The following is a 17,310-nucleotide window of genomic DNA, read 5'->3' as shown; positions in this document are numbered from 1 at the left end:
GTTCCTTGGGGTCTGCTAGTCCCCATTCATTATCATCTTGTGTGAATAATACCCATCAGAACTGGGTATAACTAACTATACCAGAGCCTGTCCGAACACTCACTGAAATATTCCAATCCTATTATACACACTGCGAACAAGATAAAACCAAACACTGCCATTCTTAGGCAAACTGGTCCTCAGATACAAATCAACCACTTTGCCTGGGAAAGAAACAGTCACATCCACGTTCCCGGAGATAAAAATATCTGAGTGGAACTTAGGAAGAGAACATACCATATTTCCTAAATTGCATATTTTGTGCTTGATGGAAGATTTAGAGGATCTTTAAAGGCAACCTTGACAATGCAGGGACTTCACCTTCCGTGCTGACTTGATGTAAGATCCTCTTTTACACAGAGCCCTTTTGTTTACGAATGTACATACTTTGATCCTCACACCAACCTCTGTGCACAGAGGGTAACTCTCGGTATTCCCTATAATGGGGTCACTGAAACCCAGAGCTAATGAGAGGGCCAGGAAAAGAGGAGCCAGCCAGCAGAGCTGCAAATGCCAGGGGATGCTATCTTTATTCAAAATGCTAACATTTTGCTGATCACAGAATGCTTGCATCAGTTGACTTTAAAAATATTATTTATCTTGATGACTACATCTTCGTCACTGAGGCTAGTGACACTCTTGTCTCACCCTGGTCCCTGCTCTAAGTCCCAGGAACTACATGGTGGATGAATTAGCTCGATTCATATATCCATTCATTTATTGCATGTGAAAGGGGATGAATGTCAGTAATTTCATATGGCTCAAACTAATGGAGCCTCCAAGGATGAGACATGAAGCCTCTCTTGATCTCCCTACTGCTTATGAGTGTTTCATTTATTCTGCTCAGTGATCCTCAGACTGGCCCCACAATACAGCCAACCAGGGGACTTATTAAGACCAGAGCTTCAAGATGGCGGGTGGCTGTGTGTGTTCTCACAAAGCTTTTCTGGTGCAAACCTCAGGACTAGAGGCCCTGGATTAAACCAAAATTAAAACAGAGTATAGAAGCAAGGGGTCCTGGTTTCAAATTCTGATGCCAGCTCTCTCTAATTGTAGAATGAACACAAGTTACAAGTTGTGTGAGTGTTAAGCAATATATGAAAATGTCTAGCACATTGCCTGGCATAATAGTAAATCCTGCATCACAGTTCCCTAGGACAGTAATGGTGAACCTATGTATGGCATGCATGCCACAGCAGGATGTTTATATCATTGAAAACTCTAAAAGGTTTACTATTGCTGATTTACAAGTTACAATTTCATGTTACAGTTGAGAGAAATTAACTAAGTCCACCAAGCTCACACAGAAAGTTTGTGGAAGCCTTGAGTTTGAGAGCCAGGTCTGTGTAGCTCCTGTAGCCAGAGCTGAAATAACAGAACTTGGCATCCACCAGATGCTCCCCGATCAGGCCATGCAATGATTGGTTCTTGGCACTTTTTTTTTCAGTACCAGCGATCGAACCCAAGACTTTTACACTGTGCTACACACCAACCCTTTTTTTAAAAAAATTATTTTGAGATAGCATCTGGCTAAGGTGAATTGCCCAGGCTGGGCTCGAACTTGCCACACTCCTGTGATTACAGGGATGTGCCACTGTACCTGGACCACAGTGATTTTTAATTGCTTCCTTTCTATCTGAGGGCTAGCACTGAGCTGAGAGGCCCTGGCAGAAGGGAGGCCCTAAACCAAAAGTGAGCCTTGGGGATTTGGGGTGGAACTTCCTGAAGCCTCTATCATCACCCATTGTGTGTCTAGCCCTCTGAACAGAGCTGCCAGCTGCATTCACTTCCTCCCTCTAACTCTCTCTTTTAACTTCTTCTGTCCCAGCTTCTGTTCCTACCCCTCTGTTGAAGCCAGCAACTTCCCCAATGTGGATATTGTGGGTTCCTCTGAGGATCTCTGCCTTGTGGGGACTGCCTATAAAACACTTTCTTAAATATTATCCCCTTTCACTTTCTGCCATGCCATATACCAAAGTAAGGGACTTATGCTGGCCCAATCCCATGGCCTGCCATCACCTTTTCTGTCCCAAATAGACCTAAAGTGGCCAGAGATATAGCTCAGCAGCACAACCAACCTGGCAAACACAGAGTTCTGAGTTTAGTATCCTATAACCCCATCCCCCCAAAAATGCATCTAGGTCCCAAATAGACCCAAAGTCTCAAGGTTTCCTCCCAGCTGTCCCACCCCTGTGAAGCCCTACTTCTCCTTCCTACCCAGGAGGCCCTTCCTTTATCTTGGTCACCCTGCTCATCCCTCTAAACCCACCTCTTTGGTTCAGGTAGTAAGATTATGTGAGATACACTTACCTGACCTCCCCACATTCAGGCCATTTCTGCCCTCTCAGCTGCATTACACAGCAGCTTCCTGGAATTCCTCCAGATCTATATCCATATTTCCTACTGCACCATCCAGGCAGCTCCAGTAGGTTTGTGATATCTCTAGTGGCCGTAGTGCTGATTATGGATCAGATGCACACTCAACCAGCTTTCAGGATTTAATTCATTTAGTACAATTATTTAGCGTCTTCCTTATTTTACAAATGAGGAGCATGAAATGCTCAAAGCTCAAATGACTGGCCCACCATCCCACACTTCCTACATGGAAGAAGTGGAATTTGAATCAGGCAGCCTAACTCTTAGCATTTGTGTCTTAACCAGGGATCGCTGGTATACAGAGGAAGCGTGTCCTCCTGTAAGGAGCACAGGTCTCATCTGGGTAGGAGCAAGCATACATGTGCACACACATTCACACACACACATACAGAACATGGGGAAACTTCAAGGAGAACCAGAGGTGCTAAAATGGGTGATATGGACCCGTGTTTCCCAGACTTTAATGTGCATCAGAACCATCTGGGGATGTTTTAAACTGTATTTGGATTCGTTCTGTACAATGAATGAGACTGTGTCTCACACACCACCAACTGATGCTGATCCTTTGGTACTGGAACCACACTCTAAGTAGCAAGGATGAACCATAAGGATTAAAGGGGATCAGAGTAAGGAGACTGCAGGGTACACTGAGAGATCTTGGAATAGCCACTGGGGTCTGGGACTAATGGAAAGCTTGATTTTAAAAAAGGGAGCAAAAGACTTGTCCTCCCTAGGGCCTTCCCACAAAGCTGACTCACCCCTGACCCCCCCCCCCCACACACACATTCACCAAGAAGCTGCACTAAGCAGGGGCTCCACATGAGAGTGACCCGAATTTGACAAATGCCCAGTCCTGGTCATTTCAGGAAACATTTTGCAAATTCAGAAATTAGAGCCAAAAGGAAGTCCTTTTGGTCCACTATTAACCACAGCAGTGAAATGGGAATGAGTGGTTCCTCTTCGGAAACATTTTTGCTGGCTCCAGAGCTTTGGCCACCTATAAAACTAAGCAATGAAAAGTAATGAAACCCTCAAAGAGGAGGAGTATGTGGGGAGCACTGAGGAAGGAGCAACTTGTGACCAAACTATATTGCCAGTGATGGAGAACTTCGAAATTGATACTAACTGCTACTCTCCAGTGAAAGAACTTCCTGGTAATTAAGTCTTTCTTTTGGGGAAATATAAGAAGGGGCAAGTTGAGGTTTGCACCATTGCTGCATTTTGTACCTGTTTCTCACTAGTATGTGTCTGGAACGCATCAACCTGGAATTTCTGAAATGTTAATTTTAGGTACTGTATCTTTAGCATATAGCTTTTTTTAAAATTTGTCATTCCTTTACATTGTATTTGAAGGATAAATTGGATAAATGCAATACTTACTATATATCCTCTACTCAATGAATGTCTCACTCTGCCATGTGTAATTTTGTGACAAAATGATAGTGCAAAACTGAGGGGTTAAAAGAACTGAAGCCAATTAGCCATGTTACATATTCTTTTTTTTTTAATGTAATTGCTATAAAATTCTCTAGAGTGGCTTCTGTTGTGGCTGATGTGCTAACTTAGGAACATGTTCTCCACTAGGTTGGCTAGGGTATATTTTTAGTTTCAGAATTAGTTTATCTAGCTTGAGCAGAGCTTTTAAAAATTCAGTCACCCTGTTGTCTTATTTTCTTGCTCAGTGTTACATGGGTGATACATTGTTTAAAAATCTTGAAGAAATTGTCACATTTAAAGCCAGAAATAGGCTTGCTTCCCAAGTGATCTCTGACTTTCTATTCTCTTTTAAAGTTTGTAAGATAAAAGGGAGTTAAGTTAGAGGAAGGAGAGAGTGCCTGGGGCCAGGTGGGTGCCACTTTTCTAAACTACATCACAAAGGATATTCCAAGAATATCCCTTATGTAGGGTGAAAATTGGAAGAAGAACCTCCCTGAGACCAAGAGGTAGAAATTTAATTCTGCAGACAAAGGGAAGGCTGTAGAGGGGTGAAGTGGGCTGGATGCCACAGGTGGTCTCTGAGGTTTCTCCCTGTAGTAGATGAGGACAGGTTGAAGAGAGATCAGGGCAGCAAGGGGTGATGAGGTGCAGCGGCTGTAAAGAAGGAAAAGACAGAATGTGCTAGAGAAGCCTTAGAAGTCAGATCAGCAGGATGGGAGGGAAGCATAGGCAAGAAGGAGGTGCAGGGTTCAGGGGCAAATCCCAGATTTCTGATTTGAGCTAGAACTAAAATTCTAGCCAAAATAAGGAAAAAAGCCTGATACAACTCCAAAGAAATGGAATATTTTCTTAACGCATTGACATCTTCCTAACCTTTCAATACAAAAATTGTGGAACATATGGAATTTTCCAGATGAATGTCATTATGGACAGTAATCATGGTGAGACTGAAAGACACAGTGACCCCTCAGGGCATCAGTGCTGAATGGCTCCAGACATCTTTGTGTGTTCTATTTTGCCTACTAAAAAGCCTCAATCTCTCTCTCTCTCTCTCTCTCTCTCTCTCTCTCTCTCTCTCTCTCTCTCTGTCTCTCTCTGTCTCTCTCTCTGTCTCTCTCTTTCTCCTCTCTCTCCTTTTTCTTTCTTTTCCTTCCTGCATATAGTTTTATTTTCTTCAGAAAAATCATTGTCTTAAACCTTTCACCTACAGTGCACAAAAACATCACTGAAAAACATATGCAGTGTTCTCATTTACTTCTCTCTTTTGTAAAATGCAAACGGAAAATACTGCTTTACCCTACTTGATAAAATATTGAACATTTTTTAACTACTCAAGGACACCAGGGAGAGACTTTAACCATATATTGACAAAAATTTTAGAAGCAAGTTTGATGAACTTTTGTAATATAGCCGTATTATCTAACATTAATCTAAAAGTGGTAAAGAATATAAATTTCCTTGGACAACCTACGATCAAAATATACTCTATCCCCTCCCCTGTCACTTGCCTTCTCACCTTCCCCATATTATCTGATCACTAAGGGCAACTCCCTTCCTTCTGCTTGGCTCTGTCTCTCTCTCTCTCTCTCTCTCTCTCTCTCTCTCTCTCTCTCTCTCTCTCTCTCTCTCTGCTAATTTTTGAGGTATGGCTGACGTAAAAAGTGTATATATCACAGTGTAGGTGTGATGATCTGATGTGTGCATAATCATGAAATGACTGCATGAAGACTGTTTGGGTTTCCTGAAGGGCCTGGACCATGGCTCTTCTCACACTTACAGCGTGACAGAATCCCAGGTTTGTCCTCCTGTGTTGATGTCCCGCCTGCCTCCTTCCTCACCACAAAGCATGTAAGCTTGAACAAGAGCCTTCCCAGCTGTCCCTGAGAGGAAAGCTTTCTGGGGTGCCCTTGCTTCTGCCTTTTTGAAACTTAGGACCTATTGAGTTCGAGGTTTCCTGTCATGCGCGGGTGGGTGTGTTTCTCAAGGACTTCCTTTTGCCCATCTGCCCTTCCTGTAAAGTCTGGCTCACCAACTTTTCTGGACCTCTCACCAGCTTTTCAACTCTTTAAGCCTTCACGTCTTTCTTTAGGATATTTTCCCACCAATTTCAGTCTGAAGAACATTCTTCTTGATAGAGAAAACTCAAATTACAAATACAGAAGTACAAGTTTCATTTGCTTGCTATAATTAATATTAACCACTTGCACCCAGCAGTGAATCTAGCTGTCCCTTCCTCTTGCTCTAAGGATAACCCGGAGATCCTTTCAAACATTCCCGAGGTGTGTGGCTTCAGCCCGCACACTCACCCACATGAGGCTCCCTGCTGCCGCTACTTGCATCTCAGGGAGCCTGAGATGTTCTCTGTTCTATGTCTGACTTGTTCTTTGTGTGTCAGTATTTCCTAGCATCCTTCGTCTGGCTTCCTCTACTATACAGTTTTAAAGACTTTTTTACCATGACAAACAGATTCATGGAAAGTTGGAAAGATCCCTCACCCATTTTCCCTCAACAGTAACACCTGTGTAACCTCAATAAAATACCACAGCCTGGAAATGGATACTGGCATGATCCACAGGGCATTTCCCTCAGCTCCACATGCGCTTGTTTATGTGGGGTGTGTGTGTGTGTGTGTGTGTGTGTGTGTGTGTGTGTGTGTGTGTATTGTTCCATGCAACTGTATGCTTTATGGCTTCATATACCCATCAATCACCAACAAACTATCATTAACTGGCAACTATTAATCAACTCATTAGCTCTATGATTTTGCTATTTCAGGAGTGTTTTATAACAGATTTACACAGTGTACATTTTTTAAAGATTGGGGGTTTTCCTATATAGAATAATTCAGTTATCTATTTCAGTTGTTTATTCTTATTAATGAGTAGCATTCTACGATATAAATGTACCAGAGTTTGTCTAACACTCATCCACTGAAGGGCAATTGGCTTGTTCCCACTTTTGAATATTGCAAATAAAGCTGCGAGGGCTACTTATGAAAGTTTTTGTATAAACATAGATTTCCTTTTTTCTAGGACAAATGTTCAAAAATGCAATAGCCAGATTCTAAGCGGATGTTTAGTTTTATGTAAAGCAGACCATGTGTTTTCCAGGGTGACTAAACAATTTTCTATTTCCACCAGTGACGTAAAACTAACCCAGTTTCTCTACAACTTTGCTAACATTAGGCATTCTTTTGAGGAACTGACCCACTTCCTTTACATTGTTACTAATGCGTGCTCTCTCTCTCTCCCTCCCTCCCTCCCTCCCTCCTTCTCTCTCCCTCCCTCCTTCCCTCCCTCCTTCTCTCTCTCTCTCTCTCTCTCTCTCTCTCTCTCTCTCTCTCTCTCTCTCTTTCTCTCTCTCTGTCCTGGGAATCGAGCCCAAAGCAGTCACAGTCACACTGAGCTACATCCCCAGCTCTAGTTTTTTTTTTTTTTTAAATGGGGTTCTCAGTTACTAAATTCTCCAAGATGGGCTCAAACTTGTGATACTTGTTCCTCAGCTTCCCAGAGTGGTTGGATTGCAAGTGTCCACCACCATATACAGCTCTTACTTTTTTAAAAATAAGTGCAGAATCCATAGTGAAATTCCTCCCCAAACCCCACCCCCACTTTTTTGTAGTGCTTGAGATGAAACCCAGGGATTTGTGTACATTAGTAAGTGCTCTGCTGCTGAGTTGTACTCCAATCTCAATTTCACTTTTCTGGAGTATTTGTTTGTTTTAAACAGAAAAAAGTAAAAATAACAAAAGAGAATTTCAAAACAGGATAGTAGGAAAGTAACAATAATTAATATATTGCATATTTTTCTATTCATAGTAGAACTCTGAACTCTTGCTCAGAGTACAAGATATAGGCATGAAATATTGTTCAAAACTTTCTTGTCGGGGCTGGGGATTTAGCTCAGCGGCATAAGCATCTGCCTTGCAAGCAGGAGGTCCTGAGTTCGATCCTCGGTACCGATAAAAAGAGAAAAAGAAAAAAAATGTATATATATATATATATATATATATATATATATATATACAAAACTTTCTTGTCAATGAACTAAGAGAAATCAGCTGTATAACTATCTTTTATTTTAAAGAAAATAAACTCCAACAATACAAAAAAGAATAAAGTCAATCAAAACAAATAGTGAAATTGGTACAGAACTTTAAAGCAGAATAATAGAAAAACAACAATGGTTACCATAGTATATCTCCTTATCTTCTCAGTAGTTGTCCATTCCATCAGACATAGCAAAATCAAACCAAAACTAAATAGAATAAAATGAATCAAAACAGAATATTGAATAAAGCAAAACAATCAGAACAAAGCAAGACAGTGAGAACAATATTGGATTTCAAAAACGAGATAGAAGGAAATCCCCCATGTTTGCTATATTGCATACTGTCATTCCTATAGATGCTCAACTTGGTGGCCTCAGTCCTGCAAAATCAACCAAACAATACCAACATTCAGCTGCTTTTTGTACTTCAGTTGCTATCAACTGGGCCTGTCCCCGGAATCAGCCAGTTGCTTAAGGGTTGTTGGTTGTTGATTCTCAGCCTGCTGTCTGACTTTTCTCTTCCTTGGCCCCCGCATGAGTTGCATGGCTTACTAGAAAGACTGGCAGGTTGGCTTCTTGGTAGGCTTCTCCCAGTCCCAGCATGGCCGATTCTCAGGAGGCACTGACTTTTCTCTTCCATATAACTATCTTAACTAACTTGCGTGTATATATATATTTTTTTCTTTTCTCTTCCTTCCTTTCGCCTTTGTCCTGTCACAGTTTTTCTTTTGTTCTGAATAATTTCTTCTCTATTCACAATATGTATTGTACATTTTGGATCTTGTTTACTCTTTCAGTTTGTCACTGAGACAATAAGATGTTTACACATGGCATCTGATTTATTTACTTCACTTATGATTATGGTCTCAAATTGCATCAATTTACCTATAAAATTTTCCAGTTTATCTTTCTTTATGGTTGAGTACTATTCTATTATATTAAAAAATACATTTTTGATTCATCCTCAGTAGATGAGTATTTGAGTTGCTTCCAGGACTTAGCTATTACAAATTGTGATGCGCACATATCATTGTGGTATGATATTTTAAATTTTTCTGGGAATACCTGACTCAAATGAGACTTCTAATCCTAGTTTTTGAGGAATCTCAACACTGATTACCACAGTGGTTGCCCAAGTCTATACTCCCACCAACAGTGGAGAGACCCACAGCCCCATTAGCATTTATTATTGGTTGATTTTTTAATGACAGCCATTCTTTATGGAGTGAGATGGAATCTCAGGGGCATTTTATTAATCTCAGGTGCCCATTTTTGGATTGCATCTTTGAATTTTGGGGACCTGATTTTTTTCAATTATTTATATATCCTAGATATAAGTCCTTTGTCTGAGGGACAACTGGTTATAATTTTTCCAACTCTGTGGGTTGTCTTTTCACTTAATTGGTGATTGCTTTTGTTGTGCAGAAGCTTTTTAATCAGGTCTTGTTCATTCTTTGTAGTATTTCCCATGCGGTCTAGGTTTCATTCACAAAGTCTCTACCTACACCTACGTCTTCAAGATTTCTACCTACTTACTCTTCCAGTATCAATATTTAGTCTTTGATCCATTTTAACTTTAGTGCATGATGTTAGACATAGGTTTACTTTTAGTCTTTGGCATGTGGAAATCTAGTTTTTCTAGCACCACTTATTAAAGGATTTATTTTTCTTTTAATGAACATGTGTGGCTCCTTTGTTGAAGATAAGGTGGCTGAGTGTATGAAGTTGCATCTGCATCTTCTTTTACTCTGATACTCAAGTTTTTTTTTTCCCAATCCCATGTTGGTTTCAGATCAGTGATTGTGATGCCCCTGGACTTGCCTTTGTTGCCTACAATTGCTTTTATTATTCTAGGTCTCTTCTGGTTCCAAATGAATTTTAGGAATGTATCCTCTAGTTCTGTGAGGCATGCTAATGACATTTTGATTGGAATTGCATTAAATCTGTATAACAGTTTTGAGAGTATGACCATTTTCACGATGTTGGTTCTTACTACCCATGAGCAAGGACTATCTTTCTATTTTCTGATAACTTCTTTGATCTCCTTTTTTCAGAGTACTGTAGTTTTCTTTTCTTTTACTTTCCTTTTTTATTTTATTTTAGAGAGAATGAAACCAAACAAAACAGAACAGAATAAAGCCAATGAAAACTAAACAATGAAAACAATACAGGACTTCACAACAAGATAATAGGAAATTAACAGTGGGCACCATCTTTACTTTTTAGATGTTTCCTCCACTTTCACTTTCACAATGTCTACTGTACATTTTAGGTACCACTAACTCCTTCAGTTTTTATATTATGGAAACAACATAATGTTCGACCATGTAAGTCCGAACCATTTCACCCATAAGCATGATCTCAAGTTGCATCTTTTTACTTGCAAGAGCCTTGAAATTATCTTTCTTTATAGCTGATAGCTTTCTGTTGTATAAAAATATCATACCTTTCTTATCCATTCTGCAGTTGATGGGCAAGCTACCTCTGCTTCTCCTAGATCCCCACCACATAGAGAATTGTCTTCTCTTCTCCAAACTTCAGTGCATGAATTTCCTTTCAAGTCAAATGTGTTCCTTGTGTACAGCATGTTGATAGATCCTATCACCCAATCCACTCCGCCCGTGTTTCTTTTTATTGATGCACTGAGGCCACGTAACTTAATGGTTATGACCGACATGCACTGGCTTATTTCTGCCATGATAACCTCCTGCCATTGGCCTCCCTTTCCCTCTGTTCAATTACCTTCCCTGCTCCAATCCCCTCTACTGCTGTTCCTGGAACTCTGGTCATCTTTATCTATCTCTAGAATATCCTTCAGCAATCTTTGTAGGGTAGGTTTGGTAGTCATGAATTCCTCTCTTGTCATAGAAGTACCTTATTTCTCCATTAATTTTGAAAGATAGTTTTGCAGAGTACATCAATCTGGATTGGAAGTTGTTTTCTTTCAGGATTTAAAACATTTCGCTCCAAGCTCTTCTTGATTTGATGGTTTGTTAAGAAGTCTGCTATTATTCTGATGGGTTTTCATTTATAGGTGATCTATTTCTTTTTTTCTTTCTGTTTCTTTTCTCTGATAGGCTTTAATATTCTGTTTTTGTGCTGATTTTCTGTGATCTTGATTATTATAGGTCTGTGTGCTGATTTATTTTGGCTAGCTGGAGATTTATATGCATCACTTATCTGTATGTCAAGTCCTTTTCCCATGCTTGGGAAGTTATCTTCTGTTACTTATGTAAATAGTCTTTTCATGTCATTTGTCAACACAAATGATTTTTCACTGAAACCTATCACTGTTAAATTATTTTTTTCACTGAAACCTACCACTGTTCAATTATTTTTCTTTGCATCATCTTGCAGCCATTGGACTGTTATTTCCTGGCTCCTTGTTATTTTTGTGATCTTTCCTCTCACAATCACTAGATACAGTTTTCAAGGTTTGAAAATCTATTTTCAGTTTCTTTCAGGTGGTTTTTCCACTTTTCAATGAAGGTTTTGATTTCCTGGATATTTCTTTGAATCTGTTTCATATGTTGTAATTCTTTCCTTGTTCTTCTTACCTTGTTCATTCAAGGTATCCATCATTTTCCTATATTCCTCTTTTTTTATGTATATCTTCTTTAGGTATGCTCAACAATTCTGTCATTATATTTGTCACTTCTTCTTTTACCTGGGATATGATTTCTGATCTGATTACTTTCACAGCCTCATGAAGTTGTTTCTTTACTTCACCTGCTATCCTTTCAGAAATTTCAAGTGTTCAACTTCCAATTTATTCCATGTCTATGTCTCCTAGACTTCCTCTGTGTCGGCTGGAGATTTGAAATTGTCTTTTAGACCTTCATCTCGATACTTTCCTGAGTTTCTCTGAGGGAGCTGGTTGTGGGATCCCAGGCACTTCCTGCATTGGCTTCCCATCTCCTGTATAGTGTAATGGACCAGGACCTAGAGTGGGTTTCTCCTAACCTAGGTTCCTGAGGAGGCAAGCTTTTCCAGAAACACAAGGCTGTACTGAGACTCCCCTGACGGCAGCAGGTGGGCTCACAAGCCTAGTTCTCCTTGCCCATGCTGGCTACCAGCTTCCAATGGTCACTCTAGTTTTCAATGTGAAGATCTCTTACACATTGAAAACTCTTATGCTAGATTGATTCCTAAGTATTTCAGTTTTTTGGATGCTGTTGCAAAGGGTGTGGTTTCCCTAATCTCTTTCTCTGTGAGTTTGGTTTTTGTGTACAAGAATGCTACTTATTTTTGAGCATTGATTTTGGATCCAGCTACACTACTGAATTTAGTTATTAACTCTAAAAGTCTCTTGGTGGAGCATTTGGGGTCTTCTATGTAGAGTATCTTGTCATTTGCAAATATTGATAATTTAACTTTTTCATTTTCTATCCTCATCCTTTTATTTTTTCTCTTGTTTCCTTGTTCTGACTAATGTTTTCAGAACTATACTGAAAAGCAGAGGTGATAGTAGATATCCTTGTCTTGTCCTTGATTTTAGAAATAAAAGCTTTCATATTGATTATGATATTAGCTATTGGTTTGTCATGGAAGACTTTTATCAGAGTGAGGTAAAGACCTTGTGATTTGATTGGCTTTTCTTTGTAGGTGATTTTTTTCTGTAGCTGCTTTTAATATTTTGTTCTTGAGTTGAATTTCTGGAATTTTGAATAGTATGTGCCTTGGTGTGGATGTATTTTGGTGATGGTTATTTGGATTTCTATATTCTTCATTTATTTGTCTATTAAATTCTTTATCCATGTTTCCAAAGTTTTCTGCCACTGTGTCTATGAAAAGGTTTTTATTAGCTTTTGCACTGTCTCCAGATTTCTCATTGACTCTCATCAATCTTATGTTGTTCTCTTTTGTTTTCCATTGGAGCTGCTGAATTGATTTTTCATGGTCTGTTGCTATTTTTAAGATATCTTTCTTTTCCTGGTTGCCAGTCATATTCGTGTTTTCTAGTTATGACATTCTATCTTCACCTTCATTCATAGTATATATTTTCAGTGGAGTGTTTAGTCTCCTGGATTTCTGTTTGGATGTGCTTCATTGATTTCCTTTCTTATCTATGTTGGGGGTTCATGCTTTCCATCACTTTCCTAAGATCTTCTATTTTTTATCTGTGTCTACTTTAATGTCTTTCATTTTGATTGCCATTTATTTTAAGACCATAGATATTATTTTTTCTATGATTTTTTCCATTTGTTTTTTACTTCTATTGTTATCATTTCAGAGAGTTCCAGTGTTGGGCTTCTGATTTCTTCTGTCTCTTTGGGCCCTGGACTTGTCCTGGGTGGGTTGGGCACCTGGGGTTGCATCATGCTTCTTCCTCTTGTCATTTTATATTTTTTTTAATTTTGTGCCCTGTCGTATGCTTGTATATTTCTTATGTTAAATACTTTTATCCCTGGTGTCTAGGTTTTCCTAGAGGATGTCTATTCCTCAGATTGTCACCTAGATATAGGTGGTTCTTGATCTTTCTGTCTATCCCATAAACCTACCTTTGCCATATGTTAAGAATATAGAGTTACTATCAATTTGACTCAAAGCCTGTTCCTTTGATGCTAGACTATGGTGACGGTTATGACCCTTTGTAATCATATTGTTGTCATACAGGGGAGAAAAACTGATTATGACAAGTATGGTACTGTGGTTAAAATAATACAGTTAGTGATAACCATAGACTTGAGCACAGATTGGCTACTGACAGACTGTGGTAATTATTAGCCTGATTTCTTTAATCATAGGAGCAAGTTCTTTAGTTATATAATATAACCTAACTTATACCAGGAACTTTTATGCAATGATTTTACACTTAGTAGAGTGTTTTTACCCTGTTATAGGGGGTTTAAGATGGGTAGAGGGTAGGATGGAAGGGTGAATGGGGTTAAATATAGTAGGAGCAAGTGTGGTGGGCATAGGATGACCACTCAAGTTTTGGGTAATTGTAGGATACAAGAGGAATGGATTAGAAGAGAAAGCTAGGGGTATTAAATTTAACCATAAAGAGAAGATACAGTGTTTTCTTACAGGAAAAACCAATAAAATCAATCAAGATAGTTGGTGAAAGAGAGGAAAAGAACAAGTAGAATCATACAAAGAGAAAGTTTAGAGATTTAAATTGTGAGCAAGAGAGAAAAGAAGATAAAAAATAAAGAAAAAACCAGGAAACAAACACAAGCATACACACAGAAAACAACAACAAACATATCGAAAGAAAAATAAAACAGGACAAAACAGTACAGAGAGAAAAAGAGAAAAGGAAAATAAAAAATAAACAAACAACAACAACAAAAAGACACAAAGAAAAACAAAATCTAGAAACCAAAATACACTAGCCCAACATACTGCCAAGGGGAAAACATATCTGACAGAAAAAAATTAAAATAGTGAAATTCCTCTAGCATCTGTAGTACTCTGGTAGGTTCCATCTGACCCCAGAATGTGTACTTTTTTAGCCAAAATTGCAGGTGGGTTTGTGCTGGGGTTTGGGTCTGATCTTTGTCTCTGGATTTGGAAGATGGAATTGGTTTTCTGTGGCTGGAGTTCTCCCCAGTCATTTAAAAAAAGAAAAAAAAAGGAGGCAGATTAAAGAAAAGAAAAGGCAGGGTCCTACCCACCCAATTCTATTCTGCATGTTTTTCCCCAAGCACAAGTCTGGTTCGCCTAACTTACCACCTGCTGGTTCATATTATTAGTGTTGCTTCAGACTTTTCTGTATTGCCTGTCAATCCTATGCACTCTAGCCAGGTCCTATAGTGTCCCTGGAGCTCCTGCCAGCCTCCTATTCCTGAGACGCATCAGTGGAGCAAGCAGGAGCTGGTCTGGGACCTCCTCCAGCCAGTCACTGCAGCTCTGGGTCGATGGCACAAGCAGGAACCTTTTAGGACCTTCCTTCTGCTGGTCACTCCAGCTCCAGGTCAATCTCCATTTCATTTTCCATATTAACGGTTCGTGTCTTCTTTCTTGTTAAATTTTTTCACTCTTTCTATAAGTTTTTCAGTTTTATGTTTTTTTTTCAAAGAGATAGCTTGTGTTTCATTGATTTCTCTTTTGTTTTCCTATCTTAAATTGTGTTGGTCTCTGCTCGTATCTTGTCTCCTTTTTCCTGGTTGACTAGGGTTTATTTTGTTCTTTTTTTTTTTCTAGTTTCTTGAGACATGGATTTAAATCTATTGATTTGAGACCTTTTCCAGAAGTAAGCACCAGTAGCTGGTATTACATTTCATCCTCAATGCCACTTAGCTATTGCCTATAAATTTTGATGGATTACATTATCATTGTATCCAGTTCTCTTTTTAAAATTTTTTGACACATTATATATGAACCATACATATTTTAGAACTCTTAAAAATTTCCAACTATTGGGAGATTTTCCTGTTATCAGGCTGTGATAAATTTTTATTTTTATTGTGTTATTGTCAAGGAGCATACGCTGTATGATCTCATTTTTGTTTTTGTTTGATGTCTTTCTGAGGCTTGTTTTATGACTCGAATATAGTCTGTCTTGTTAAATGTTATGAATGTGCCTGAAAAGAAGATGCAGTCTGCTTCCATTATATAGAGTACTTTTTCTTTAATTAAGTTTATTGGTACAATTTAGATATACATAATGATTATATTCATCATAGAGAATTTGTACCTGTATATGATATATCTTGATTCCTGTTTTTCCCCAATTCCCTCCCCTCCCTTTAACTCCTCTTTTCTTCCTTATTTACAAAGCTTTGTTTCCATTTTATCCTTCTTTTATCTTTTTTTCTTTTCTTTTCCTACCTGTACTCTTCCCACTGCCCAATTTCTCTTTCTTTTGAGCCTTTCCTTTCTATTTCACAATGTCTGTTATACTGGTCCTTACTACATTCTTGGTTTCTCATATCAGAGATGCAGGATGATATTTACACCTGTGACTGACTTATTTTACTTAAAAGAATGGTTTGAAGGTGCATTCATTTATCTAGAAATGTCTCAGGTTTGTCCTTCTTCATGGCTGAGTAGTACTTAATTGTACTTTTTTAAAAACCCACATCTCTTTTATGCATTCCTTAGTTGATGGGCATTTGAGCTGTTTCCAAAGTTTAGCTGTTATAAACTGTATTACTGTAAACATGGGTGCATATATATCACAGTGGTATGATATTTTAATTCCTCTGGGAAGATACCCAGAAAGGAAACAGCTGGGTCAAGAGAAACAACTAATACTAGTTCTTTGAGGATTCGTCACACTGATTTCCACAGTGGTTGCACCAGTCCACCCTCCCACCAGCAGCAGAGAAGAGTTACTTTTTCCTCACAACCCCTCTGGCATGGACCCTCAGTGTTGTTTTAATTTGCATCTTTTGAATGACTAGTGATGTTTAACATTTTTTCATGTGCTCATTTGCGCTTGTATTTCTTCATCTGAGAAGTATGTATTCCTTTCAGATGCCTATTTTTGGATTTTGGATTAGATCTTTAAATTTGGGGGAGGCTCTGATTTTTCAACTCTTTATATGTCCTAGATATTAGTTCCTTGTCTGAGGGACAACTGGCTAAATTTTTTTTAACCTCTCTGTGGGTTGTCTTTTGACTCTGTTGGGAATTTTTTGTTGTTGTTGTGCAAAAGGGTTTCTAAATAGGACGAGATCCCAGTTGTTCATTCTTTGTATTATTTCCCACACAAGGGATTTATGAAATCTTTGCCTACACCTATACCTTCAAGAGTTCTACCTAGTCTCTCTTCCAATTTAGTATTTCGATTTGAATATTTAGATCTTTGACCCGTTTCAATTTTAGTTTTAGTGCTTGATGCAAAACACAGATCTAGTTTTAGTGTTTGGCATATGGAAAGTCAATTTTTCCAGCACAATTTATTAAAAAAGGTTTTTCGCAGTGAGTGTGTTTGGGCCCCTTTGTCTAAGATAAGGTGGCTGGGTGTTTGGAATTGTTTCTGAATCTTCTACTCTGTTCCATTGATCCTCTGGTCTGTTTCTTTGCTAGCACCATGATTTTGTTTTGTTTTTATCACTGTAGCTTTGCAGCATAATTTCAAGTCAGGATTGGGATGCCCCCTTCTTTGCCTTTGTTGCTCAGAATTATTTTTGCTATTCTAGGTCTCTTCAGGTTCCATATGAGTTTTAAGATTGTTTTCTCTAGTTCTATGAGATGTGCTAATGGTATTTTGGTTGGGACTGCATTAAATCTGTATCACAATTTTGGGAATATGGTCATTTTCACTATGTTATTTCTTCCTACTCATGAACAAGGGTTATCTTTTCATTTTCTGGTATCTTCTTTGATCTCTTTTTCAGAGTACTATAATTTTCAATGTATAGATCTTTTACTTCCTTTGATAGGTTGACTCCTAAGCATTTCATTTTTTCCAATGCTACTGTGAAATGTGTTCCCTTAATTTCTCTCTTAGTGTGT

At 38.7% G+C, this 17,310-nt stretch overlaps 1 protein-coding gene across 1 annotated transcript in view; it reads left to right on the top strand.

Moving 5' to 3' along the window:
- Positions 1-3,382: 3,382 nt before the first annotated feature.
- Positions 3,383-17,310, top strand: part of Marco (macrophage receptor with collagenous structure) — a 44,645-nt gene continuing 30,717 nt past the window's right edge. Inside the window, exon 1 of the mRNA XM_003478607.3 lies at positions 3,383-3,569. Within this exon, the coding sequence (XP_003478655.1) occupies positions 3,428-3,569 (142 nt within the window). The 5' untranslated portion in view covers positions 3,383-3,427. The remainder of the gene's footprint in view (positions 3,570-17,310) is intronic.

Source organism: Cavia porcellus, unplaced genomic scaffold (genome assembly GCF_034190915.1).
Source record: "Cavia porcellus strain 051 isolate PalLab524CR breed Dunkin Hartley unplaced genomic scaffold, mCavPor4.1 scaffold_12, whole genome shotgun sequence".
NCBI classification, from domain to species: Eukaryota; Metazoa; Chordata; class Mammalia; order Rodentia; family Caviidae; genus Cavia; species Cavia porcellus.
The sequence above is the reverse complement of the archived record's forward strand: the minus strand, read 5'-3'. Positions and strand labels throughout refer to the sequence as shown.